The 27,592-nt window shown below is 50.2% G+C and overlaps 1 protein-coding gene across 2 annotated transcripts in view; it reads right to left on the reverse strand.

Annotated features, from left to right (window-relative positions):
• Window positions 1-27,592, reverse strand: part of RAB11FIP4 (RAB11 family interacting protein 4) — a 101,724-nt gene that overhangs the window by 56,109 nt on the left and 18,023 nt on the right. For both annotated transcript variants that reach the window (XM_031685294.2, XM_072938960.1), the window contains exons 2-3: window positions 17,237-17,324; window positions 14,719-14,807 (exon numbers count right to left, since the gene is read on the reverse strand). In XM_031685294.2, coding sequence (XP_031541154.2) covers window positions 14,719-14,807; window positions 17,237-17,324 — 177 coding nt within the window. The remainder of the gene's footprint in view (window positions 1-14,718; window positions 14,808-17,236; window positions 17,325-27,592) is intronic.

A 27,592-nucleotide genomic window follows, 5' to 3' on the forward strand; every position in this document is an offset into this window, starting at 1 on the left:
ATGGGTTGGAGAGAGATAAGAGGCAGAGGGGAGAGGGGAGAGAGAGAGAAAGATTGGATAGACAGGGGCAGAGAGTCAGAGAGCGAGCACACAGGCAGAGAAATAGAGACAAGCTGAGAAAGAGAGGCCCTGGCACCTGAAGGGTGCAGTCACCTGGGGAGGCCAGGCCCGGCGAGCACGCAGAAGGGGACCCACTGCCAGGCTGCAGCCGTGATGCTCCATCTGTCACTCGGCTGGGGGGCTGCACGGAAGCCCCTCCTCCACCTCCCCACCCTCTCCTGCACCCTGCCCCGCCCGTTTTTGTTGTTGTTGACATCTGTGGAATCACTTACAACAAAAGACAGTCAGACTGCCTTATTCACAGGTGGATTAATGAAGCAAAAATTAGCCACATGGAAAAAGCAGGGAAACTGAAAGTTTCTGATTCACCACTGCTCTAATTTTCTAACTACCAAGAAAAAAGGGAGAGCGAGGAGTTAGTTGTATCACGACTGACGAGAGGAGGAAAGCATTTCATTAGGAAAGACTTGTTTTTCCCTCTGGTGCAAAAATCCAAAAAAGAATGTATTGCATCAAAGCATGCAAAGCAGCAAGTCGGATAAGATTTCCAGAAGCAATTTTAAGGACATTGAAGAAATACTCTGTTTAGGGTTGCTGTACACTGAGCCCAGGGAATAAAAGCAAGATGTCTGTGAAGACGTTTTTGCAAGACGGCAAGATCAAACAGTGCTTTCTGACATGGAACCTGATACCAGGGATGGGAAATCTAAAGGAATGGGGTTAGTGTGCCCTCAGGAATACTTATCCCTGTATCACACGTCTGAGTGAGTTTCTGCCGATAAAGTCCGATGGAGAGAGGTCCAGCCGCTTCCCAGGCATCAGCTGATGTTCACAGCAGCAGATAAAGGCCCTGACAGGCCTCCGCCTGGGTGCCAGACTGCCCACCCATCTCAGGGGTCCTTTCAGCCTGGATTAAAAATTCTGCCCAGGAAAGCCAGAATGTTCCAAGTCACAGTGCAGCAAGAAGCCCGGGCTGGGTGTCATAACGGTAGCCGTTCTAAAGCTGGTTCTGTATGTAACGTCACAGCATCAGCGGTGAGAAGAGGCCCCTGGGCGAGGAGTGGGTTGAGGTGTGGTATAGCTCAGGGGCAGAGTGCATGCTTAGCATGCATGAGGTCCTGGGTTCAATCCCCAGCACCTCCATCAACCAAAAAAAGAGGCAATGCCCCTGTGGTCAAAGGAACCTTTTCTGTCCAACTGGATACAGCAAGTGTACAAAGCAGGGGGGCCAGGCAAGACTCTGAGGCAGAGACTTGTGAAGTAACCCTCCTGCCCATCCACACTGTGCTGGTAATCAGAGGCTTGGCAAGTCAGCAACTGGCCGGGGACCCCCAGAGAACTCACAGAGAGTTCTCCTCAAGAATCGGACCTCGCGCTGTGTCATATTATTTTCATTGCCCTGGTCAGGAAACAGAATGTAGCAATGATCAGGATGGGAGCAGCTGTTCATCCCTCTTGTAAAATATTTGAGCATCTTCCTCAGGCTCAGCAGGTGTGGTTCTCATGCCCTCAGGCCCTCTCTACCCTGCGAAAAGGGTCTAATGTAGGGCTGGCCCAATTCTCGGAGGCTGCCCCAGGGGCTGGATTTCCTAACTGTGCTGTGGGGTTCTGGGATGCAGGTGTTGGGGGCAGCCTGGGACACAGGCATCGCCTGTCAGTACCTGGTCAACACACCTGGGGCCAAAGGTTTTCAATCTACGTGATAGGTCTCACAGTCTATGCATTGAGTTGAGAGATTCCAGTGTTTTCCAGGCACTGTACTGAGTGCTTTGCAGGCATCCTCATTTCTCAGTTTTACAAGAACCCTGTGCAAAAGACACCAATTACAACTTCCATTTAGCAAGGGAGGAGAGCGAGGCTGAGAGAGGTTAAGTAACTGGCTCAGGGTGGCAGGTGACAAGGTCAGGATCCAAAGCCAGGACTCTCAGTCCCCAAAGCCCATGCTCACTCCAAGTTAAAATTAACCCTTTGCCTCCAGGGCTAGTCAGGTCTGCCCATATGTGCCTGAACCAAAGCTTGGGAACCCCTCAGCCTCCAATTCCCAGCTAGGTCAGCTGTCCCGTCCTGCACTGGGGCCTGACTCCCTCCTGCCCCACAAAAGTCAGCTTAACGAAAGGCGCGCGAAGAGAAATCAGAGCAGTGACAGAGCAGGCGGCTGAGCACAATTCCTGGGAGAGAATGTCTTGTCTGTCATGGTAACAGACATGTGGAGACAGAAACCACGTGGGCCTTGCCACATGCGGAGGTGACAGCCACTGCTAGAAACAACACTTGCTGGCAGGAGGTGGGAGGCAATGGGGAGGGGGACCCCCCAGACTCTTTCCACATCCTCCCGTAGCACTGACGGGAAGGCAGTGGACCCACAAGTGACCAAAAGCACTGCTGGTGTGATCCCCAACCACCCCGGAGCATCACCGCCACATGGGGGCCTGTAGGAGATACACAGTCCGGCGACCCCAGACCCACTGAATCAGAGTCTGTGCTGTGTTAAGCCCCGAGTGATTCACACACATATTAAAGTTTCAGAGCCCAGGTGCAGAGTCAGCAAAGAGTCCCTTCCTTTCAGCTCCTTCCTCTGCCTGCCCCCCTGCACCCCACCACCACTGAGTGTGGCTGTACACACAGCCTTTGATGTGAAGGGGGTGCCCCTCCACAGCTCCCAGGTGGGAGGAAACCTAGCCCATCCCTCCTTGGCAGACTTGACCTTCCACAGCTGAGATTCATCCATCCAATATGCACCACCAGCTGCTCCATGCCAGGCCCTGCACTTGGCATGGAGGGCACAGCAGTGAAACAGGCAGGCAAAGCCCTCCACCCACAGGGCTTACAGTCTAGTAGGGGAGACAGACAAGACACGCAGAGAGTTAAGATTACGACAAACGGGGGCAGGGAATAGCTCAGTGGTAGAGCGTGTGCTTAGCATGCACGAGGTCCTGGGTTCAATCCCCAGTACCTCCATTTAAAAAATAATAATTAAAAAAAATTCTTTTAAGATTATGACAAACAGTGGTGTAGGCTCTAAAGGAAATGAGCGGGGTGTTATGACAGTGATGGGGAAGGGGTGGGGGAGGGGTTCTCTGAGATGAGTAGGCAGGGAAGGCTTCTCTGAGGAGGTGATGTTTGTGCTGAAACTTGAAGGATGCAAGGGTGGCTGTTCAAAGATTTGAGGGACAAGGGTTCTAGGTAGACAGGACAGCAAGGCAAAGTAAGAAACTAGCTCAAGGGGTCTGAGGAACAGAAAAAAGGCCAGTGAGGATGGTGGGGAAGATTCAGATCAAAGATTCAGGCCAAAGTGAAATCCGGGAGATCACAGTGAGAAGTCAGGGTTCAGGATTTTGCCCTAAGATGACAAGTGATTGGATCTTAAGTGAAGGAGTTCTAGGACATGATTGAAGAGTTTAAAAGGCCACTCGGCTGTAATCTGGAGAAAGACAAGAAAGGATTCAGACGACCAGGGTGGGGGAGTGATGCTCTGAGAGGGGTGGAACACAGAGGCGGAGAGAACTGGACACCCCAGGGCATGTCCTGGAGGTAAAACCAACGGGCCTTGCAGACGGGTTGCCTATAAGGAAGGAGAGAAAGAGACCATGGCTCAGTCTTTGGTCTGAGCACCCAGGTGGGTGGCGGGGCCTTTTCGAGGGCTGAGAGGAGGGAGCAGAACCAAAGGGACCTTGTGACACCGCACCAGACGTTAGTGCCCAGGGTGCAGCGGTTCCATACAAGGGTCTGGAGCCAAAAGCAAAATCAGTGGGGAGTCACTGCTGGGGGCCCATAGATGGTGGAGCACAGAGAGCCCTGCCCCCACCCACCCCACAGGCTCCCCCGGTGGGTGAGTGAGTGTGAGGAAGACAGAGGGCTAGGGACCGAGACGTCTGAGAGGCAGGTGGGGCCAACAGAGCTCAGAGAGGGACACATCCCCAGGAGGGAGAGGATGGTTGTGCCAAGGACAGGCTGAGAGTTCCAGTAAAGTGTGAATGGAGAATTGACGCTGGGACTGGGCAAGACGGAGTCCCTGGTGACCACGCAAAGTGCTTCAGCCAGACAGAGGGGCCGAGACATGAGTGGGTGGTGTAGTGGAGAGAAAGGAGGTGAGAAAGCGGGTCAGACAGCTTTGGAGGAAACAGAAGCTAAAGAGGGGAGAGAGGGGGATGGGAGGTCAGGGGGCCTCCTACCCCGACCCCATGGGCATTATAGTACATCAGCTGTCGGCCAGTGGAAATGATCCAGGAGAGGGTGCTGCAGGGGAGGGGCTCTATGTGGGGGCGCGTCCAGAACCACAAGAGGTGCTGGGAACCAGGGCCTTTGTTAGAGCAGGGTCACCTGGTCCACAAGCCCAGGATGGAAGCTATGGTGAGCGCACCTGGAGGCAAGTCAGTGGCTCTAGGGATGACAAAGGGAGGGTATTCTCCATGTCATCTGTGCACCCAGGATTCCCCTCAAGGATCTGAGTAGTACTGAGAAGACAATAATCCAAACCACCTCTTCCTAGGGGACCCATTTTTCTCAGGACCATTTAGAAATATGGCCCCATTTCATTCTTACCATAACCCTGCAAGTTACGCATCACACATGCAGACATGAAGAAGGCTCAGAGAAGTGAAGCAACTCACCCAAAGACACACAGTGAAAGTGGTGGAGCAGAGTTTGCCCTCAGCCCCTGGGACTCAAACCTGAGCTCTCTCCAGGGTTCTGAGCAGCCTAGGTGAGGAATAGCAATGCCTGGTGAAGATCTGACTAAAAGGGCTTCTGGCAGGTTGGGGTAGCCCCCCCTCCCCAACAAAAGGGGCTCAAATCAAGCCTCTCTGAGACTAGCTGTGATAGGGGGTGAAATCATGTTACCCCAAGAGCCTGGCTAGGGACCTGCTCCCTGGCCCCGGACACCCAGGGCCAAATTTCTATGTGTTTAATTTGGACTTAAACTGCATTACCCTAAAGGGCTAGACAATCAACATGGGCAAATCCAGACTGAGGGATCTTTTCTGGAGCAACCAGTTTGAATGCATCAAAAAGGTCCATAAAAATGTCATTAAGGGTGCAAAAACCAAAAGGCTGGTCAACTATTCTAGATGATCTTTTCTGGAGCAACCGGTTTGAATGCATCAAAAACGTCCATAAAAATGTCATTAAGGGTGCAAAAACCAAAAGGCCGGTCAACTATTCTAGATGAACGGAGACTAACGTCATGAAGAGACATGACGACTAAGTGTAAGGTGTGATCCTGGGTTGGATCCGAGATCAAAAAGTAAAGTGATAAAAATATTGGGAAAACATGAATATGGAGTTTCTGTTAGATAATATATTGCATCAGTGTTACACTTCCCACAGGTGATGACGGTATCGTGGTTACACAGGGAGAGATCCTTGCTCTTAGGAAGGGTCAAGCATTTTAAGATGGAGAATCATAATGTCTGCAACTAACTTTCAAGTGGTCCAGCCCCACTCCCAAAAAGTGTGTATACAGAGACACACCCGGATGCAGAGAAAGCAAATTACCCAGATGTCAACAACCGTGCACTAGGGCACCGGACCTACGGGTATTCATTGTACTGCCCTTACCGCTGTCCTGAAAGGTGGAGGAAAAGTACATCCTCCATTCTCACACCTTCTACAGGGGCAATCTGAGCTCTCAGAAGTTTGCAAAACTGGGTGGCAGGCGGGGAACTCTCTAATGAGATGCCTGTTTGGGCTTTGACACAGGGAGCGCCCCTGCCCCAGGGTCCCCGTGGGCCCTTGCAGCCTCTGTCTGGGAAGGCTGTCATGGCTCACTGGACTCTAAGAATGCTCCCTGCCCAAGTCTGATCATCCAGGCAGCCAGGTTCTATGGGGGATGGACATCTCGGGCCAGGGCCCTGCTGTCCCAAACCACTCCCCCTAGAGGACACTTCCAGAGCAATGTGAAAAGGGCAGCTGACATTTGAACACACACCCTATGCCAGGAATTTGCCATTTTCAAGGTAGAAGACTCTTCCCTCTCTTCCCCCAGCCCCAGCCTCTGCATTCCACCCTCAGGGAAAGAAATATTGTTGTGAACTGACCAGAATCCAGGATGCTGTACGGGTCACGGCTTCTTGGAATCCCCTGCGGAGCTTTAAAAAGTGCTGATGCTTGGGTCACATCCCACTGAGGTTCTGGGTTCGTTGGTCTGAGGGATAGCTGGGCATCCAGAATCTTAAAAGCTCCCTGGGAATTCTAATATGCAGCAAAGTCTGAGAATTCCTGGCTTAGATCCTTGGTTTTCAATATTGGGTGTGCATTAGAATTACTTGGGGAACTTTTAAAAACAGATGAGTGGACCCTTCCTCAGACTAACTGAATTAGAATCTTTGGGAGGAGGGACTGGGGCATCGGTATGTTTTGAAAGCAGCCTGCGTGAATTCAGTGTGAAGTCAGGGTTGAGACCCACTGGCTTACATTGCTATTTCTGAGAACTAGCACCTGTCCTGATGTAACTCTACGTGCGAACCAACATCTGTCCTTATGAGATTGTGTATGTTTGTGTTTTCCAGCAGTTACCTGTGTCAAAAATTTACTCAACTCATTAGTGAGTTAAGTTGGGATAGTGGCTTCAAAGGAGAATGGGAGAGATTGACGTATGTACAGTCAATGAAAGAAAGGCTGCTGAGAGAAGATGCAAGGTTAGACACAAAATTGGTATCCTACAGGGTAATAAAACCAAAGCTTTCCCTTTCTGCTTGGCTTAAAAAAGACGGGATGTAAGTGATCACTCTTTCAAGTTTGCTCAAACTCTAACTCAGTGAGTCTAACTTCTAAAGACAGGTGTGAACTTGAGCATTTAGGCTGGAGTAGGCAGGAGGTGGAGTATAAGATGGTTCAGGAAGTCCGGGAATGCTCAGCCAAGCGTACCTAGGGTAACAACCGTCAGAGACAGGAGGCGGGGGACAGACGGTCCAGGGCAGACCAGGGCCAGGGAACAAACAAAAGGGCCTTCCACGTCTGCTCTGCTTCGGTCCTAGCACTGATGGCTTAATCAGAATTGAGTTACTTCTCAAAGATATGATTCAAGGATCTTTCTATTCTTACAGAGATTCTCAGGCTTGGGATAAGTAAATTATTCTTTCCTCTGGAAGGAAGAAGGTGTTGGAACGGAAAAAAAAAAAAATACCGGGGCCTTATATAAGCAGAAAGGATCAAGTTGGGCCCCTCCCTGAGCTAGGAAAAATCCTCCCCCCACCCGGCCTCACCAGTGCAAGCATGGCACCACCGCCCACACCTTCACCAGCACAGCTGAATCAGAGCGCTGTTTGTCAGGAAAAGTATTTTTAGAATTTAAAAGTGCCATTATTGCAAGTGGTTTTAGAAATACTCACTTCAGAATGTTTGAAATTAAACAACAATGGACTTGGACCTTCAGGCCCTACCCACCTCCGGGGCCAGTTCGAGAGAGAAGCTCAGGGCAGATTTTTTTTTTCAGGACAGATTTAAAAAAAAAACAAAAAACTGTTCTGGCAAGACTGGGTTTGGCAAAGCTCCTTCTGTGAATGTGAGCAGAAGAGCCAGTCTGGGCTCAGGCTGAGGTCTTGATTCCCAGCAAACTCCCTTTGTTTTGCCATCAGGGGACCACTTAAGCCTAACCTTGTAAAGAGCTTCTGGTTCCAGTGAGGCGAGGCGGACAGGAGGGAGAGGAAGAGGGGCTGAGGAGAAACAAAGGAAAACTGGACCCCTACCTCACTGTAGACATCAAAATTCATTCTGTGGATCAAAGCTTTAACCATAACAACTGAACATAAAAAAGAAAATGAAAAACAGAATCATTTCACAGTCTTGGGTTGGAAAGTTTACACCAAAGGCAGAAGCCACAACGGAAGACATGAATGAGTTGGCTTAAATTTTTTTTTTAATTTGCTGTGGTAAACAAAGTTAAAAATAAATGAAAAATTGGGAGTTTGGGATTTGCAGATACTAACTACTATATATAAAATAGATAAGACAACAAGGTCCTACAGTATAGCACAAGGAACTATATTTTAAACCATTTAACAGCTTATAATGAAAAAGAATATGAAAAGGAATATATATATATATATATATACACATATACATATAATTGAACCATTATGCTGTACACCAGAAACTGAAAAAGAATATATATGTATATACGTATAACTGAACCATTATGCTGTACACCGGAAACTAACACAACATTGTAAACTGTCTATACTTCAAGTTTTTTTAATGGCAAGCTGAAAAAATACTTGTATGTATGGTCGAAAGTTAATATTTCTAGTTCTTTTAAGTCAATGGAAATGAACACATCCACAGAAACTAGGGTGAAGAATGCAGGTGGGCAAAGAATGAAGAAGGAACCCCTAGTGACCAATACGTGCGATGTCAAAAGTTCAACCATACTTTAATTCCAAAGAGCAACTAACTTTTGCCTCTCACATGAGAAAGATTTGAGAAAGCAGAACTCCCAGGACCCAAAGGGTAGGAGGAATATACCACAATCCTGATGAGAGAGTAAGTGAGATAACTTTTCCGGAAAGCAATTTGACAGATGTATTGGAAATGTTAAGATTTGCATCCTTTTGATAAAAGTTTCCACCAATCAGAATTTATCTTAAAGGTTGGCAAACCTTTCGTGTAAAGGGCAGGTAGTAAATATGTTAGGCTCTGTGGGCCACACAGCTCTGTAGCAGCCACTCAACTGCACCACTGTGGTGGGCAAACAGCCATCTAAGCATGAGCAGATGGGCATGGCTGTGTTCCAATAAAACTTTATTTACAAAAACAGGCTGCTAGATTTGGCTCATGAGAACTGGCATTTGCCAACCTCTGGCTTACTCTAAGACAACTGCGGCTGTGGGGAATGATTTAGCTACAAGAATAACACTGCTTTTGTGAATTCCCCAAATTGGTTTAAAATATACATATATGTGCCCAACAATAAGAAACTATATACATTTGAGTTTTATGTAGTAAATAATTATATATTTATATAGTAAATAAATTTAGTTGTCTTCTTGAAATGAAATATTATGTAGCCACTTAAATTTACACAGAAAAAAAATAACATGGCTGCCTTGTTATACAGATTAAGCAGGTTGGAGAAGAGTTTGTAAATGAACTATCAGAACTAATAAAGGAGTTCAGTAAGGCTGTTATGACAAGATCAACAACAAAAATCAAATGGTCTCCTAAACACTAGCCATAACCAATAAGAAAAATCATGGCAAAAAGATCCTACACAAAGCAGCAATAGAAACTCTAAATAAAGTCACCCAATGAAGACATGTGCAAAACCTATTTGAGGAAATCATAAAACTTTCCTGAAGGGCATAAAAGAAGTCCAGAATAAACGAAGAGGTATACTATGTTCATGGATGAGAGAATTCAATATGGTAAAAACAACCCCCCCCAAACTGAGTTCCCTTCAATTAATTTACAAATTTCAACCAAAATGTCTAGTAGGCTTTTAAACAGATTTTGACCAAAAAAAAAAAAAAGTAATCTGGAAGAGAAAATAAGTAAGAATAACATGAAGAAATTATTTAAATAAAGAATGATGGGGGAGATTTTATCAGATATTACAGTATAAAGCAGTAGTTTTATAGTAAAACTGTAGTTTTGGGCTCAGAAGTAGGTAGACAAATAGATCAATACAATAGACCAGAGTTCAGAAAGAGACCCATGTTATAAGGAAACTTAGCTTACAATAAAGGGGTATAACTTCCAAATAACTGTGGAAAGAGGGACTATTTCACAGTAAGTATGTGAACAGCTGGTAGCATTTGGAAAATAAAAATATTATCCTCACCAAAATGAAAAATAAGCTCCAGGTGGATCAAAGAGCTAAGCATAAACACTTTTTGTCTAAAAAGTATTTGAAAAAAAATTAGGAGAATAATATGTTTATAGCCTTGAGGTAAAGAAGGCACAAAAATCATACACAAACATAAATGGCATAAAAGGTTGGATAATGATTACATCCACGCTTGAAAATTCTATACACTAAAAGACACCAAAAACAAAATTAAAATACAAGCAAAATGCATACAGGCTGACAGAATATAAATAGATTTTGCATATATCGATAAGGAAAAGAGAAACAGCCCAACAGAAAACGGGCAAAGACTGTGAACAGGCAATTCACAAAAGAAGAAACCCTAAGGGCCAGTGAACATAAGGAAAGCTGGTCTCCTTCACCCCAAATGGCAACACAAATGAAAGCGAGAGTAAGTTTCCTCCTAGCAGGAGAAGGGAAGGGGGGAGAGTGGGGTGGGGGCTGCCCGCAGATGGAGAACTTCCAGGACTGGCAAAGGGGTAAGGAATCGGGCACTCTCAGCTACTGTTGGATGATACAATTGGTACTGTCTTTTTGGAAGAAAATTTTGGCCCCATCGATTAGAAAATAAAATCTGCATACCCTTCGATACTGCAATTCCATTTCTAGATTTTGAATCCTAGAAATACTTAAGAGAAACCCTCTGCGGAGTGTGGATGAGGATGTTCGCTGTGGACCCCGTGCTGGATGTGAAGGAGATGCGCTCAGCTCAAGCTCTGGTACCACCAGGCCAAAATGGTGTCACTGTGTGGGGAACACGGAGCTGTCCTGGAGGGTGAGGTTAAGGTAGTGATGATGGAGGGCACAGGGCCCCAAGGAAGCTCGGTGCAGGTCCTAGTGCAGGCCGGGGGCAGAGGGAACCAGGGAGGCTTCCTGGAGAAGGGGGCACCTACATACATCTTAAATGATGAGCAGAAGTTAGCCCGGGGACAGTGAGTGGGAGGACATCCCAGGAGAAAGACAAACCTTGTGCAAAGTCTGGGAGGCAAGAGAGAACAGGGCCTTTTCAGTAATCAAGGTGCAGTTGGGTGTCACCAGTTTCAGGGTGTGAGAGGTGAGGTGGTGAGAGACGAGGCTGGAGAAGTGGGTAGGAGCTGATTTCATCCCACTGGTGATGAGGGGCCACAGAGGAAGGTGCCACAATCCCAGCAGCTCCTTAGGAAGATTCGGAGGCAACTGTGGGATGCGGGTCTGGAGAGAGAAAGGCTGGGGACAACAAGGAGCCGGGAGGCACCGTAGGGGAGGGACAGGGGTGAGTGGGGCCTGGGGGACTCAGGCTGGCTGGATGTGGGGTGTCAAGGATGACTTTCTGGCTTGGAGGCTGGGTGGATGGTGACACTGTTCACTGAGATGGCAGTCACACAGGAGGAGAAGGTGGCCTGACACCCTATTTATTTTATGGGGTTCCCTCTTAACCAGCCCATGTCAGAGAACCACCAAGGGCCCGGGATCCCAGAGGGCTGTGGGGCCTGAGGGTGGGGCCCTAATGCACCTGCCCACGCCCCCACCCCGCAGAGACCATCTGGATTGGGGGCTGCAAAAAGGGAGAACAGTGGGCAGCCCACCAAGCAGGCCAGCCTCCAGAGGGACTCCCAGGACGTTTCCTGAGACCTCAGCCTTGGGACGCCGATCCATGGACACCAGGGACACCCAGCATCCCCTGTGACTGAACTCAAATCTCCTGCATTGGGAAACTCGCCAGCAGCTGGGTTTACCAAGCCATTAAAGGAGGCTTTTTGTACTGGGGCATAGGCTCTAAGGACACAGGCAGGGTGATAGCCAGTGACTTCAAGAGCTAGGTGGGGTGCAGGGAGCACCTACCCAGACGGACTTGCACAGGCCAGCAAGTCTGGACAGCAGGCCCAGAGCCCCTGCAGTGGCAGCTCCCAGCAGGGGTTCAAGGGGCCTGGGAGAGGAGGGAGTGGGACAGGGTCCGCAGGATGCCGGGTTTGCAGCCATTCACCAACCAGCAACACAAAGCGTTTCACTACTTTAACCAAGACACTTGTCACGTGCTCATGTCAAAGGTTCCCCCTCACCCTGAGGGCATCTGTCATCCCTGAGTGGTCCTAAACCACTCCTCAGATTTCCCTCCCTGAGAGCGGCACCTGGGAGACCCAAGTAACAAGCCAGGGTCCCTCTGGCTTGGCTGGTCTCAAGCTGACCCCTAGGGGACAGCTGGGACACAGCAGGGCACTGAGGGCAGAGCCTACAGGATTAGGACCTGCCCCAGGTCGGTCCCCTCAGCTCCCCCGACAGGATTCATTCACATCACAGGAACTGGGGCCTCCAGGCCTTCACAGCCCCTCACCATAGGAGCCCCCTGGCCTAGCAGGCTGGCCAGCACTCAGGAGCCCATGGCGAGGAACAGAACCCCCATTACCCACACTGCCCACCTGTCCAGTGGGCTCACAAACAAGGCTGCGCAGTGTGTCCAGTGATCGTCAGCCACCTTGCTGGGCTCTGGCCACCTGAGCCACCTGTAAGGCCCAGACCTACATGGAGGGCAGAAAAGACTTCACCGGGAGGGGCTCACACCAAAAGTCCCGAGAGAGGAGAGGAGAGGGGCGACAAGGTTGCTGAGATTAGACTGACCTGATCTTTCTGCTTTTCTGTAATCCCTAGATTTCGTATTCTGGAAAAAACCATCTTACTTCAAAAAGAAGAGTGCTCTCTTGGAGGCTGACTCCTCCAGGACTATTTCTCTCCTTTTCTCCACCTGCCAGTGTGGACGGCCTACTTAGGAGGCCATGAAAGCAGCCCATGGCTGCAGGAACCGGACCCAGCCCTGGTGCTGCTGCCTGGTGGGGAAGCCCAGCCAGGGCTCCACCCTGACCTCCAGCCCCTCACGAGTCGGCTTTTAGTTTGATGTAATTTTGAAACACCGGTATCCAAGGGTAAAAGAAAGATGCAGACTGCAACTTCAGCACCATTTCTCCCACTCATCTCCCAGACACCACACGTGGAGGAAGGCAATTCTCACGTATCAGCCATCTGTTTTCTCACTGAATTTTCACAGGACTGGTAGGCAAGCCCCCTTTGACAGCTGAGGAAACTGAGGCTCAAAAGAGTGGAGAGTGACTTGCCTGGGTTTGCAGGGCTAATCAGTGGCTGAAGTGGGGTGTGGACCCTGTTCTGAAGGGCCCCATCACCCACCTCCTTACCCTGCTTCCTGTTCAATACACGAAGGGTCCACTCCCAAAACCTCATGGGACACTCAGTGTTTGTCCCGTATCCGGGTCCTCTGCTCTGGTCCTGGTCCCATGAGTTAGGCCCAAATGCATCTTCACCCTATGTCCTCAAGGCAGGCCCAGAGCCCTCACTGCTGGCCTCTGTGCCTGCCTGGAGCCCAGCTCTCTTCACTCATCCCAGGGCACAGCACCCTGGGGTCCAACCACCTGACCCCTACTTTTGAGGCTCTGGCCTATACCTGGTGCCTGGCTTTGGTCTCTGCCACCTTGAGCCTTGGCCTTCTCTGACACCATTTTGCTGGGCAGCCCTGGGCATTATGACCCTCTGTAGGGACCCCCTCACCCAGTCCCAGCCTTGACCCCACCACCCAGCTGGACTCCAATAGGTAGGTGCTCCACTGGCCAAAGTAACTCTGGGGTCCTGGCCTCCTTCAGCTATAGAAAATAGTCATTTTGGGGTCCAGATGAGGCACCAACCAGAGTTGGGGCAGAGGTTTCGGAGCTGGCCTGGATAAGAAACCAAGATAATTCTCTTCCAGCTCTGGGGTGTCTCAGCCGGAAAGGCCCTTAGACTGTCAACCCAGGCATCTTAACCTATTTGTCTGTAGGATGCAGCTGCAAGGGTTTGGAAAAATGGTCCAAGTTTTCTAATAAAAAAACCATTAGGTGATGATGACAGTAAAACAGTAAAACTGTGGTCTTTGTCCCACTTCCAGGAGCAGAACTTTTAAAGTCTTGAGAACTTCCTGAGTGATAGGAGTGACTGTGATTATTCATAAGGAGCCCCTTTCAAACACACTTTAGTCCATGCTAATGAGGTGACTCAGGTGGGGCCCCCAGGGGGGCCTCAGGAGGGGGCTGGTCACCAGAAGGACCAAACCAGTGATTCCACATTAGGCGCTTTCAGGCCCGCCCACCCCCACCTCCAGGAGGTGAGAGGGCTGGAGATGGTCCTAGAAACTCTAGAACAATGAGCTCCAATGTTTCTGGGTTGGTGAGCACACTGCTTGCTGAGAAGTGGTGGCCCTGGAGAGGCCCCTCCCCCATACCTGGCCCTGGGCATCTTTCCTGAATTGTGTCCCTTATAATAAGCAATAATTGTAAATCTAGTGTTTTCCTGAGCTCTGTGAGTTGTTCTAGTGAACTACTGAACCTGAGGGGGGTCGTGGGAACCCTCGCATTTGTAGTTGGCCTGACAGAAGTGCACAGCCCTTCTGGGCACCCCCTTTGTGGCTGTCCCCAAAGTCTTGTGGGACTGAGTCTCTGACCCTGGGGTCTGCACTAACTCTGGGCAGTAGCGTCAGAAGTGAATTGAATTCCCAGACACCCAGTTGGTGTCGAAGAAAAGAGAATTGTTACCCTGCTTGCTATTGACCTCAAGTCTACCACTTTCCTTCTGGGACTCAGTTTCCCCTTGGGATCACAGGGCAGAGTAAAGGTGCTCTGTGAGGACCCCCAGCCCCCACACCCTCTGCTGTGGCTTCCTAAGGGGCTGCAGTGCACTGGTTCCAAAATCTATTCCTTGACTTCAAAGCCAAAGGACCCTCAGAGAGGGCTCTGGGGTCTCCCTGACACCAGAAAGGTGAAGCAAAGGCAAGAAGACCAAGAAGGGCAAGATAGGCGGCGGGAGGCTCCCACCCCTGCCCAGGAGGCCGCCCTGCTCACCTGCTCCACGCAGTCCGGGATCTCGGGTGCGCAGGGCAGCGTCCCGGCGCTCTCCACGGACAGCACGTCCTTCAGCAACTCCTCGCACCCTGCAGAAGGACGACAGGCAGACCGTGAGGGGCAGAGCTTCAGCCCGGCCTGGTAGCTCTGCCTCTGATGAACCGGCCTTGGGAGGGTAGGTCTGCGGGAAGGCAGATGCCCCACATCACCAAGACACCAGCCGCTCATTCTAGGCAAAGATGGGGCACCCAGTCTATGGAGAAGCCAGTCCAGGGATCAGTAGAGGGAGCTGATTCAAGCCCTTGCCCTCCAGACGTTCTGCCACTGGGACTAACCCCAACAGGGAACACACAGATGAATGACTCCCAAATGCAGAGGGAAGACAAAGATAATCAAGGAGGCCTTCCTGGAGGAAGGGACATAAGACCATACTCCCTGCCTGGATCACAGGGACTCCTAACACATGCATTCTGAGGCTGTGAGGCTGAGGCCCTCTGCAGCCCTGCAAACTCCACAACACCTAGCCACGCTCAGGAAGGCTCCACCTCTTGCTGACTTATTACACAGGTGGCCCCCTCCCCTGAGCAAATGCCTCCAAATCATATTGGACAAAGGAGGTGTAATATTGTGATTTATAAGAAATACATATTTGGCCTTCATCCACAGTTCCTGACTCACAGCTCCAAAAATCCCTGGAATTTCCTAAGGGTTGAGAGTGACAAAAGGTGGTATTTTTATATTACAGAAGTGACTTTTGGACCCACCTAAGGATGGAGGCTGGTTGTCAGGAGAACCAACCAGGTGATTAGAGGGCTGGAACTTTCAGTCCCACCCCCAAGGAGGGCCTAGAGGTAGAATCAATGGCCAATGTGCAGTGATTTGATTGATCGTGACTAGAATGCAGTCTCCACAAAACCCCAGAAGGACTGGGTTTGGAGAGCTTCCGGGTTGGTGAACACGTGGAGGTCTGGGGAGAGTGGTGCCCTCGGAGAGGGCACGGGAGCTCTGCACCCAGACCCTGCCCCGTGTACCTCTTCCATCTGGCATCTCTGAGTTATATCCTTTTACAGGAAACCGGAAATCTAGTAAGAAAAATGTTTCTCTGAGTTCTGCCAGCCACTCTAGCAAATTAATCCAATCCAAAGAGGGGGCCATGGGAACCTCTGATTCGTAGCCAGCTGGTCAGAAGCGCAGGTGGCCTGGGCTTGTAACTGGCGTCTGAAGTGGCGGTGAGGGAGTAGTCCTGTAGGACTGAACCCTTAACTAGTGGGACCTGACGCTGTCTCTGGGTAGATGGTGTCAGAATCGAGCTGAATTCTCCTCGGACACCCTGTGGGTTTGATTTGTTGATTGCTGTCGGGGGAACCCTCCACACATAGGAACTGGTCTCAGAACAGCAAAGAGGAGATCAAACCTGCCGAGTGCCAGCACGGGCGCGTGACAGGCACAGTTAGCAGCGGCCCTGCTGAGTCTGACGACTCCATTCAGAAACCTTTACTGGGGCTGCGGTGAGCAGGCCCCCCAACTTCTCAGCTCACTTCTCTCTGCCCCTCATGTCAGTGGAAGTAATTGTGCTCCCTTCCCACCCTCCCAGACTCTGAGGGACCCCCCCCCACCCCCGGCCACCCAGGGAAGGCTTCGTCCTGCTCTGACCCACTCAGACGTGGAAACACAGCATCCATCAAAGTAACTGAGGGCCTCTGGGTGCCCAGACGTCAACTGTGTTCTCCCCACAGGCTCGTGACCGGAACCACTTTCTCCAGAAAGAGTGCAGTACTGAGAGTGGCCACACTCGATTCCTGCGGGTCTCTCACAACTGCCTTTGAATTGGGGGAACAGGCGGGGATTTTATGTTGCTTATTTATTTATTTAATGGAGGTACTGGGCATTGAACCCGGGACCCCGTGCACGCTAAGCACGTGTTCTATCCACCCACCCCCTCTACGATATTGCCCTCTTTAAAGGGAAGAAAGGGAGGAGGCAGGAGGAGTTAGAAAGAGAGAGCGGTAAGAAACAAAGGAAGGAAACTTGGAAGGGAGGCAGGGGGGGAGGTGAGGGGACCAGCTCGGTCCAGGTTTGCCCAGAGCCATCCTGGTTTTAAAACAGGAAGTCCCATGTCCTGGGAAACCTCTCAGGAGCCTGACTGTCCTTGAGGGAGATGGAGGCCGAGAGAGGAAAGGAAAGCAAAGAGGGAGCCTTTCTCAGGACGGAGACAGACAACAGAAGGGCAGAAATGATGTCCGGCCAGTCCAACCAAGCCTGGCTCTGGAGGTGGGACCCCAAGGCAGAGGTTCAGAGATACCCACAGGCCCTCCATGGTGGGGGCAGCTGTGAGAGCCTCAGACCTGTCCCCTTGGCCCCCCTGGGGAGTCGGGGGCAGAACCCACTTCTGGAACTCATCCTGGGCTCCTGGGAACCCCGTAGAGAGGAATGGGAGATGCAATCCAAGCCATGTCAGCCTCCCCAGCTGGACAGGATCTGGGGAGCCCCTGGGACCCCCTCCCCCAGAATATCTCACCTTTCATGGCGAACACGCCTCTGCAAAAGTCCTTGAAGTTGATTCTCCCCAGGTCGTTGGGATCCAAATACTTCACGAGTTTTTCTACCTGTGGGAAGGAAGGAGGGACAAGTGTGAGACCCCCAGAGACACCTCAGTGGGTTCCCAGAGCTGGGGTGAGATTGGCCAGGGAGGCCAGGATGGAGGGAGGGCTTGTCAACTGAGCCAAGGGGATGCCAGCGGTCCCCTTCTAGCCCTCTGCCCCTCAGCCTGGGTCAGCGTCAGCCCCAGAAAGCGGTGGCACCACTTTGTTCTGAGGTCAACAGACAGCACAAGAGAGGAAAAGCAAATCCGTCACCATGTGCTCAGAACATGGGTTTGTTTGGGCTGAGCTTCTGTCTCCAAGTCACTCCTGCAAAGACTGGCACATAGAAAACAAACACTCAATCTTCACTTAGTGGTTTCTTTCATACAAAATACAAATTCATCACCGAAACTCTAGAAAAGAGAATGGCTCAAAACCCCACCTCTTCCCACTCTTCTTTAAAACACATCATTTTAACTCCCTCCCCTCTTTTTTTTTTTTTGATATTTTATAGTTTTGAGACACCCTTGATCAAGTTCCCCTTTGTCTACAGGGAGGAAATAAGTTTGTCACATCTGTGTCCATTATTTTAAAATTACTCATTACAAATCGAAGTTTAAGGCAAAACCAAGTATGGTCAAAATCGGCAGCTCCATCTGCAGGGCTGTGCAGGCAGACACCAGGGGCGTTTCCAGGTCTCGATCTAGGTGCCGGCTACACAGTGAAGACTCACTGAGCTGTCTGCTTGTGGCCAGTGCACTTTTCTGTCCTATTTGTACCTTATACTTCAATAAAAAGTGTCAAAAAAAAAAAAACCTCATAAATAAGGTTTAGCCCAAAGGAATCAGTCATTCCTGATGCTGGAAAGGTTCTCCCCTGCTCACCAGTACATCAGAAGTACCTTCCCACCCTGCCTGGTGGGTACCACCTTCATTTTTAGTGGTTATAAAATATTCTGCCCCGTGGATATACCATCATTTACTTAACCACCCCAATAGTTGGGCATTTTGGTTATTTCCAACTTTTTGCTATTACAGTTCATCTTTGGAGGGTGGGGGTTCTACAGCTGTGTGGATGACCCATAGATTCCTGGCCTTTCAGATCCTTGACTTCCTGCTGCCAGTAACTTTCCTTCCACATCCCACCTCAGCCACCAAGTCCCCTGGCCACGGTGAGGACCCAGTCATCACTGTTGCTTGTCTTTCCAACATCACTCACTCAAACATCCTACTCCATGAATGCATCCTTCCTCCCTTCCCACCAAATTCCCTAACGTGGCCTATGACATCCTATGTTCTCTGGCCCCTCTAGCCAAACCTCCTGTCACTTTTTTTTTCTTAAATGGAAGTACTGGGGTTTGAACCACTGAGTTATACCCTCCCCTCTCCTCCCTCTGTTTCTATCACTCACTGCATTCTAGTTACACGGGCCATCAGTCAGTTCTTCAAGCAAGCCAAGGTTTTTTCCTGCCTCAGGGCCTTTGCATATGCTGTTTTCAGTATCTCAAATGCTCATCTGCTCCATCCATCATCTGGCAATGTCTGTTCATCCTTCAGGTTTCCATTTGTACCTCTATGAAATGTTTCTCCCCAAGACAAGCCTGTCCTGACCACTCCTATCAAATTAGGGCTTACCCCACTGCTATTCTGTCTTGTAGCACTTTACACTTTTCCTTCAAATCGTTTGTTGTAATACGTAATTATGCATTTATGATAATTTTATTAATTTGTATCTTCCCCTCTAGAAAGTAAGCTCCCTGAGGTCAAAGATCATGTCTGTTTTAATCACCACTGTATACCTTGTAGCTCCCACCATTACTAGCATATAATAGAAGCTTCATAAATCTGCTGAATAAATGAAAATAAATGGTTCTACAAGACATCTAAGTTTTTAAGACATTTGATAACAGTTGCCATACTGTTCTCTGTAAAGATGTCTCAATTTAGTCTTTGATCAGAGCAAACTGACTTCAAACTTGTGAGCTCTGGCTATTTTTTTCCTGATTTTGGTCAATGGCCAATTTTGTCAGAACTATCTTTTCTAATTAATTGGAGCCCATCCCCCCACCAACCCTGAAATTTCCAATACCTGAAATTCAGCTTCTTGATTTTTTTTCAGAAGCCTGCTTCTAAATCAACCTGTCACTTAGTGGCAGCCCCTCCACGGCACACATGCAAACATTCATTCAACAGGTAACAACTGGGCACCCCCTCTATGCCGGGCTCTCTGCTGGGGGCTGATGGCGGTAGTTACTGGCCCCTCTGGCTAACCACACACACAGTCACATGGACACACATGTGCACACTCTCATGTGCTCTCACAGGCTGGTGGCCAGGCACCACCCACTCCCTTCCCCACACCTGCCATAATCACCATCAGTATCCCAAGCACAGGTGGGCAAAGATGAGCCCTTTCCCAGATTCCTCTGGAGCTGGGTTACAGGTGGTGGGTGTGAAAGCTCTTGGGAAACTAGAGCACAGCACGCAGAGAACGGATTACTGACACTGTTGTCCTGTTACTACTGTCACTGCAGACACCCTCCAACCCACATCGCCCACCACGTGCTCTGAAGTCCAAGCCATATTAGGGGGTTCATCCATCTGCAGGATCATGCTTCCTGCATGCCCATAAGATACTTTTCTAGCAAGGCAGTTGCAGCAGGGGTCTGAAGCCCCCTCCAATTATAGGGACACGCCCAGTGGTCTTTGAAGGATGAGCAGTGAGCAAGGGAAAACCATACGTGAGCATTCCTCCTCCCTTCCTGAGTGTGTACCTCTGACACTGCTGACACTGCTTTTCCACTCGGGTGTGAGTCTGGGGGTGAGGCGTGGACAGAGGCTGTGCCTCATGCCTCTGGGACCCCCCTGAACTTTGCACTTAGCAAGCCCTAGGGAAAGGCTGGAGGAATTCCAGGGAAGGAGGAAGGGGCTCTCTGTCAACTCCTACCCTGGCCGGCGCCTCCTCAGCACTGCAGCTTTTCCCACCCCCCTCACCCCCCCACCCCTCCCAGCCACGCAGCCTCTGACACTGCCAGGCAATGATGTGGCAAGAATAGCAACGCCCAGGTGCCACCTGCAGGGCCAAGGGGAGCCCACCTGCCCTCCCAGCTCATGCCCTGGCTCCTCTCCTCCTGCCTCCCCATCACTGGCATTGCAGGGAGTCTATGAAGGCGGGGATGGGCTGGGGCTCCTGGTGTTCACCCCCACAGTCCTCTCCAAGGGGCTGTGCATTAATTATCTTGGATGCGAGTCAAGGGCAGAGTCACCACCGAGTGTTGAGTGGCTGATGTGGAGACCCAACCTCAAATCCACATAAGGGGCAGCAGGCTGTGGGTTCAGATTCCATGATCCATGGAGTCCGGAACTTTCTGGGGCTGGGAGACACCGGTGGGCCAGGCTGTCTATCCCCTGCCTCCATGGAAAGACAACCTGGAGCAGAGGTGCCAGGGTGCTTGATGACAGGCAGATAGATGGGGTCCCAGGGCTACTGCAAAGTCCCTGGAACACCCCTGCGCTGTGAGTCCGGGATTCGCACTGGGCACTTCAAAGAGCAGAGGTTCCAGAAAGCAGTGGGTGTGAATGTGCCGTGTCAACCGCTGTGCAGCCCTTTAGAAGACGGGCAGTGTTCACCAAGGTCTTGCTGTGAACTCTGGTCAGACTAGTCTCACCTGACCCCCAGAACAATCTTAACAGTAGCTACTATCATAGTCCCCCATTTTACAGCTGAGGAAACTGAGGCTCAGACACTAAGAGGCTAAGACACTGAGACAGTCCCTGCAGTGGTAATTCTTCCTGACCCAGGTCCCGCTGACCCGAGTATCGGCCTCTGAACACTATTGCCTTCCGCAGTGGCAGGCTCTTGCCAGGCTGTCTGCACCAAAGTGTGTTTCAACTCCTGTCCCCTCGTGCATGGAAGGGGCTTTTCCCGCCACAGCTGGAACCTCTCACCTGGATCACCAAGAGTCTTAACCTTCCTGGACACCAGAAACCTTTTGCCAGCAGCCCCCAGGGGTGCGTTCATCTGACCCAGCCCTTGGTTTTACAAACGGGGAAGCCATGTTCCAGGGAAGGCAAGGGATTTGCTCAAGGTCACATGGCGGCGAGTACAGCAGAAAACCACCCCAAGGGGTCTTGGTGGTGAACCCAGGGCCCCTGGCGCTGGGCCCTCCGGGGGCTGGGCCACACACCACACAGGGCCGGGCTGTCCTCCCAGGGAGGAGGGCTGGGCACCCCGGGCCTGGCGGGGGCTGCAGGAGCAGCTGTCCTTGCTGAAACACACACAGCTGGGCCGCTGAGCTAGCTGCCGGGGAAACTGGTTGTTTCCCTGGTGGTAAAATATTGATCTCTCCTTTTCTGGGCCACTCAATTACCAGGCTTCCCCTTCTATTTCTGTTGCCTTTCTCCGCTCATTCCCCCGGGTCGCATCTCTTCCAGCTCAGCTCAGATGTTCAGCGCTTCACTGCCGCCACCCTCTGACTGATCACCAGCCAGATCTTCCCTGAGCCTGTGCCCAGCCACCCACGCCTCCCTCATTTTGACATCTGCAAGCCAGACAGACTCAAGCAAGTCATTATCTGAACAAGGGAGATAAGCTGGCTCAGTCTGCGGGCCTAATAAATGTTAGCCATTAAATTATTAATCAAACAAATGCTCAGTAACTCCTCCTTTGTGCCAAGCTGGCTCTAAGCACTCCACACACATGAACTCACAACCACCTCAGAAGTAGATACTACCCTTCTTCCCATAGCTCAGGAAGGCTGTCATTCAGGGTCAAGGTCACACAGCTAGTAAGAGGCAGAGCTGGGATTTGAACACAGGAATGATAATTATTATCATTTCTACTAACATAGTTATAATCACTATGATCATTATCACAAGTTTGGGCCTTGCTCTGACCAGAGAAAGAATAAATTTGTACTATGTTCTCTTTTAACCTAGGAAAACTGGGTCCAGAGGACCTCTGCTTAAGAATTTGAATATTTAAAGGAAAATGTGTCATTTCAAATGTGTTGATAAGCACAAGTCTCTCACTTGCATACCAAATGAAGCTCATAGACAAAATTTTTAAATGAAATGCCAAGATCCCAAACACCTCTGGTTCAGGTTAGGATGGAGTCAGTACACAGCACTCGGTCTCTTCCACTGAGTATCAGCAAAAGCTCTGGACAGATCACATAAAACAACTACATGACGCCTCTGAAAAGTGGAGAGGAGCAGGCAAACTGAAAGAAAAAGTAAAACTTGAAGTCAAAAATAAACAATCAATCTTGAAGTTAGATGACTATGGTGACTATAAATTCCCTGATTTATTTTTCTCGCCTATGTTCCAGGCCAGACTCAGGTAGCTCAAACCCCAGAACCGCACAGCAGGTGTGAACAGAAAAAGCTCCCAAAGAAACTCTCTCTTTTTCGGTGAGAGGCCAGGGAAGGGCGTTGTTTGGGGACAGAGAGTGGAAGAAAGGCCTTTTTTTTTTTTTCAATCCTTTTCCCAGCCCTACTCCAAGGCAAGATCCAGGCTCAGAGGTGGGTGCTCACAGTAGCCGCAGCAGCCAGGCAGGCACCTAAAACTCTGAGAGAAGGAAAATCTTTCTCTGTGGAATGAGAAACTAGGAAAAAGGGTCCCTGTGGTCAAAATGGGGAGGGAGATTCCTGCTATTTGTTTCTCTCTTTTTCCTCTCACCACTGCACCCTGCAGGTAGACCAGTCATGGGAGACATGAAACAGCACAGGGTGGCCAAGACCTCAGATTTCTGACCAGAAGACCAGGAAAGGGGGCCTCTGGGAGCTGGAGGTGAGGGGGTAGGGGGAGAGATGACAGAGAGGAGAAAGCTTGAGATTAGGACCCCCTAAGTTGTATTTGAAGTCCTGGGCCCACTCCTGAGCTGCACATATGTGGAACTAACCCAAAATAGCACTTGAAAGGCTTTGAGAACTGAACTGACACTGGGACTATAGCTCAGCAGGCAGGTTGGGACCTGAGGCTTCAACCTAATTGGGTTGATTTTCTGATTAAAAAAACAAACTCAGATTAATATTCTTCAGAGGATTTTTAACAGGACCCAGAGTCTCATAATATAATATTCAGAATGTCCAGGACATATTCCAAAATTACTTGACATGCAAAGAAACAGGAAAAGCTCAACAGTGCACAAAAGATACTCAATAAATAACAACCCCAAGATGACCCAGATGTGATCATTAGTAAACAGAGACTTTAAAGCAGTTATAATCACATTTGATGAGGGAAGGATGAACACTCCTAAAACAAATGGAAATCTAGAAATTCTCAGCGGAAAAATAGAAGCTGTGAAAAAGAACTGAATGGAAATTTTGGAATGGAAAAATACAATAACCGAAATATTAAAAATTCACTGGATAAGATCAGTAGCAGAATGGAGATGACAGTAAAAGACAGTTGGTGAACTTGAAAATAGAACAATAGAAATGATCTAATCTGAACAAGGAAAATTACCAAAGATCAAGAGCAACATTACATAAAAGGGCCAGCTCACTAAGAAGACATAACAATGCTAAATGCACATGCACCTAACAACAGAGCTTCAAAACACATGAAGCAAAAACTAATAGAACTGAAAGAAGAAACAGACAAATTGACGATTTCTATTGGATACTTCAGTACTTCTCTCCAGTAATCAACAGAACTAGTTAGATGGAAAATCAACAAGGATATAAAAGACCTGACCATTAACCAGTTTAACCTAATTGATATTTATAGAACTCACTCAATAATAGTATACATATTATTTTCACATGCACATGGAACATTCAACAAGACAGATCATATCCTGGGGCCACTGGGGCAAAAGTCAACAAGTTTAAAAGAATTAAATTATATAAAGTATGTGCTCTGTACAATAGCCAAGATGTGGAAACAGCCTAAATGTCCATCAGCAGATGACTGGATAAAGAAGATGCGGTATATTTATACAATGGAATACTATTCAGCCATAAAAACTGACAATATAACGCTATTTGCAGCATGGATGTTCCTGGAGAATGTCATTCTAAGTGAAGTAAGCCAGAAAGAGAAAGAAAAATTCCATATGAGATCGCTCATATGCGGAATCTAAAAAAAAAAAACCATAAATACAATACAGAAACAGACTCCCTGGGGCAGGCCCAGAGAGGTCATGTGGCTTGCCCAAGATCACAGCATGAGTACATACTGAAGCCCCTTCACTGGCACGTGACCTGTGCAGCCACACAGGGCTAATGCTCTGTGGTCACTGTGAGTTTTAAACAAGGGGCCCTGCAGGCCCATTTGCGCTGCCCCCAGATGATGATGCCGACCCTGAGCCCCTAGCTCCTGTCTCCTTGGGGCGCTTTGTACAACGCGCTCTCCCCCGCCCACTTGGGACAAGTCTGACTGATTCCAGGGAACAGCCCTTCCCAGGGGAGAGCCGGCTTCTGGAGGCTAGGGGTGGTCAGCCAGAGGCAGGGGTGTGGGAACTAGCAGGATCACTTTGGGACCCCTCCCTGTCTATGTCTCTCGCTGGCTTTGCTGAAACTGTTGCCTGACTCCCCTCCCCTCCTTCCTGAGGATTAATGGAGAGGGCCAGTGGCTGCCTCCCCCTCCCCCTCTGAGTCCTTTGTCCCTTGGGGGTGGGGGTGGGAGCTCCAGAATATAGGGCCCCTTTGTGCGCCCTGACGTCAGGCAGCTGTGCTGCCTGCGAAAGTGGATAAACAAGCTGCCCAGAGCGTGTGGCCCTGAGGCCCGAGGGGAGGGCAGGAGCCCCCTGGGGTGGCCGGAGGGCCTCACAGACGGGGGGTGGGAGGCAGCTGAATTTCAACCTTACCCACTGTGGCCTCCAGACCTCCTGCTGTAAGATGGGAACGACCCAGCTCTTTCTCGGAGCTGTCTTCATTGAGGACAGGGAGGAGCAAGACTTGAGAAGTGCTCAGCCTGCCGTCTAGGAAGAGCTTTCAGCTGTGAGCTGCCATCCTTGTGACTGTTACCAGGGCCATCAGACCTTCCTGATAAAGTGCAGCCTCCTTGGTGCGGCTTCCAAGCCCTTCTCCTGTTCCTCTCTCTCTGGCCTCATTTCTTAATGACACCTTGCTTCCCACATGCCTGCCCCACCTTGCCTTCTGCACCCCAGGACCCTTGCAGGGGCTGGACCTCCTCTCCTCCCTACCCATACACTACTCCCTTTGCTGCCTCAGACAGATGCTTCTCCACCCGCTCCCTCCCAGCAGGATACTGTCCACCTATCCTGGGATCAGGATGTCCCTGGTCCGTGTTGCTTACCCCAGGGTCCCCACAGGTGTCCCTCCAGAGAACTCTCAGCTCCAGCAGCTGCCTCACCTCCTCCAGGGGGTCTCCTCCCCAGAAGCACTTTGCAGGCAGTGTAGGCCTCGTGTAGAGGCACTCCTGGTGGTGATCTGGTGCAGCCAAAGGCAGCACAGGGGGCGGGGATGGGGGCGCGAAACAGCTCCCGCCAGAATGAAGGCACTTCCTGGCCTGCCCCAGGGAGTTTCAAGGAACCCTGACCCACCCCTCTTGGTGTGCCTCACCTCTTTACCTGCCCGCCTTCCTTGGGCCTGCACATTCGGACAAAGAATACATTTCCTCAGCATTTAAGCCACTTTGCATTGGTTCCTGGTTCTTAAAGCTGGGGGCCTCTGACTGATGAAGAACCCCCTCCTCAAGGAGCTGCAGTGGTGACTGCATGAATGAAATTGCCCAGTGCTTAACAGAGAGGAACAGGGCAGCTGGCGTGCCTCTGGCCAGGTGGCCAGGAGGGCCAGTCACATGGTACCCAGGCCACTGCTTCTGGGGCTGGAAACGTCTTCCTTTATGAGACCCCCAATGTCCCAGTGTCACTAGGTGGCCCCTCATTCATGCCCTGGCTGCTGCTGACCAGAATCCCTTAGGCCACCCAAGAGGGCTTTGTTTGGTGTCTGAATAGGAATGAAAGGGACAGAAGCCTGTGTGGTCTCTGAGGTAAACTGGCCTATGCATCCATCTGTCCCTCTGTCCATTCCCTCAGCAAAACGTCTCCTCAGCCCCTCAGCCTGACTGCCCTGTGGGGAGACAGACCAGTTCCCTGAAAGCTCCCCAGGGAAGGGAGAGCTGTCCTGCCGTATTTGAGACTGAAACAAAAATAGCCTAGGGCTCAGCACAAAAATGTATAGATGACTGTTAATTCTGCCACATGCCCAGGGGCAGGATAATATCACCTCCTCCATTTACCAGCTGTGTGACCAATGGTGACTGACCCAGCCTCTCTGAGCAATGACGTCTGCCTTAAGGGGTGTTAGGATATAAGGGAAAGACACTAAGACTTAGCCTGGAACCTAGCCCAGAGCTTTCACAGGCACACTGCGCCTGGAAGCTGGTCACAAACACGAAGCGGTAAACACACGTTATCTCCATCTGCTGAGATGGCCAGTTCTTTTATCTCTTCCTTCTACATTTTTTAATGGGTTGAATTTTAAAAAATGAATTGGATCATTTTTAAACTCAGGGAAAAGAATCAAAAGAGTTTGATTGAGTCTCTTAAAAAACTACTCACAGTATCGTGAGGTTAGGTAAGACAGAATCCACCACAATGCTATCCAAATCCCGGACAGGGGGGAGCCTAGAGGAACAGAGGGCCTGGAGACATCTACCTGTCTCCAAGGGTGGGAAGGGCAGCCCTGACTCCTCCCCATGGTGGCAGATGCAGGGAGCTTGTCTGGGATGGGGGACGGGGGTGGCCACCTGAGCATGAGGGAGAAGGTTCTGGTTTGATGGCTTCAGTGACCAGGACTCAGAGAAACCTGCAGGTCTGGGCAGAGTCGCCCAGGGGTGCCCTCTCTCAGTCGCCCCGTGCCCACCATGGGCAGGTCCAGCACCAACTGTGCTGTGAAGAAAAGATGGAAACATGGCCCTGTTCTCTTGTAGGATGGAACAGGTGCAGGAAGTACTCTCTGGGCTTCGATGGGCCTGCCCAGAAGGGCTCTCACGTCAGTCAGTGTGCCTGTGAAACACCCAGCATCTTGTTTAAATGCAGATTCTGATTCAGTAGGTCTGGGGCAGGGCCTGAGAGTCTGCATTTCTAACCAGCTCCTGGGGGATGCCGATACTGATGGACACTTGGAGTAGTGAGGCTCTAGGTGACCTCTAAGGACCCCTCCAGGATTGTGAAGCAGGGGTCCAAGAGGGATACAATCTCTGTATGCTGCTTGGAATTCCAGGGTGCCAGCACCAGGAGGGAGCTGGGGGCGGGCCCAAAGACAGGTGGGCTAATCCCGACACAGGTGGCTGGTAACCCCAAGTCTGTCCCGCTT

The sequence above is a fragment of the Vicugna pacos genome, chromosome 16 (genome assembly GCF_048564905.1).
Source record: "Vicugna pacos chromosome 16, VicPac4, whole genome shotgun sequence".
Classification (NCBI taxonomy): Eukaryota; Metazoa; Chordata; class Mammalia; order Artiodactyla; family Camelidae; genus Vicugna; species Vicugna pacos.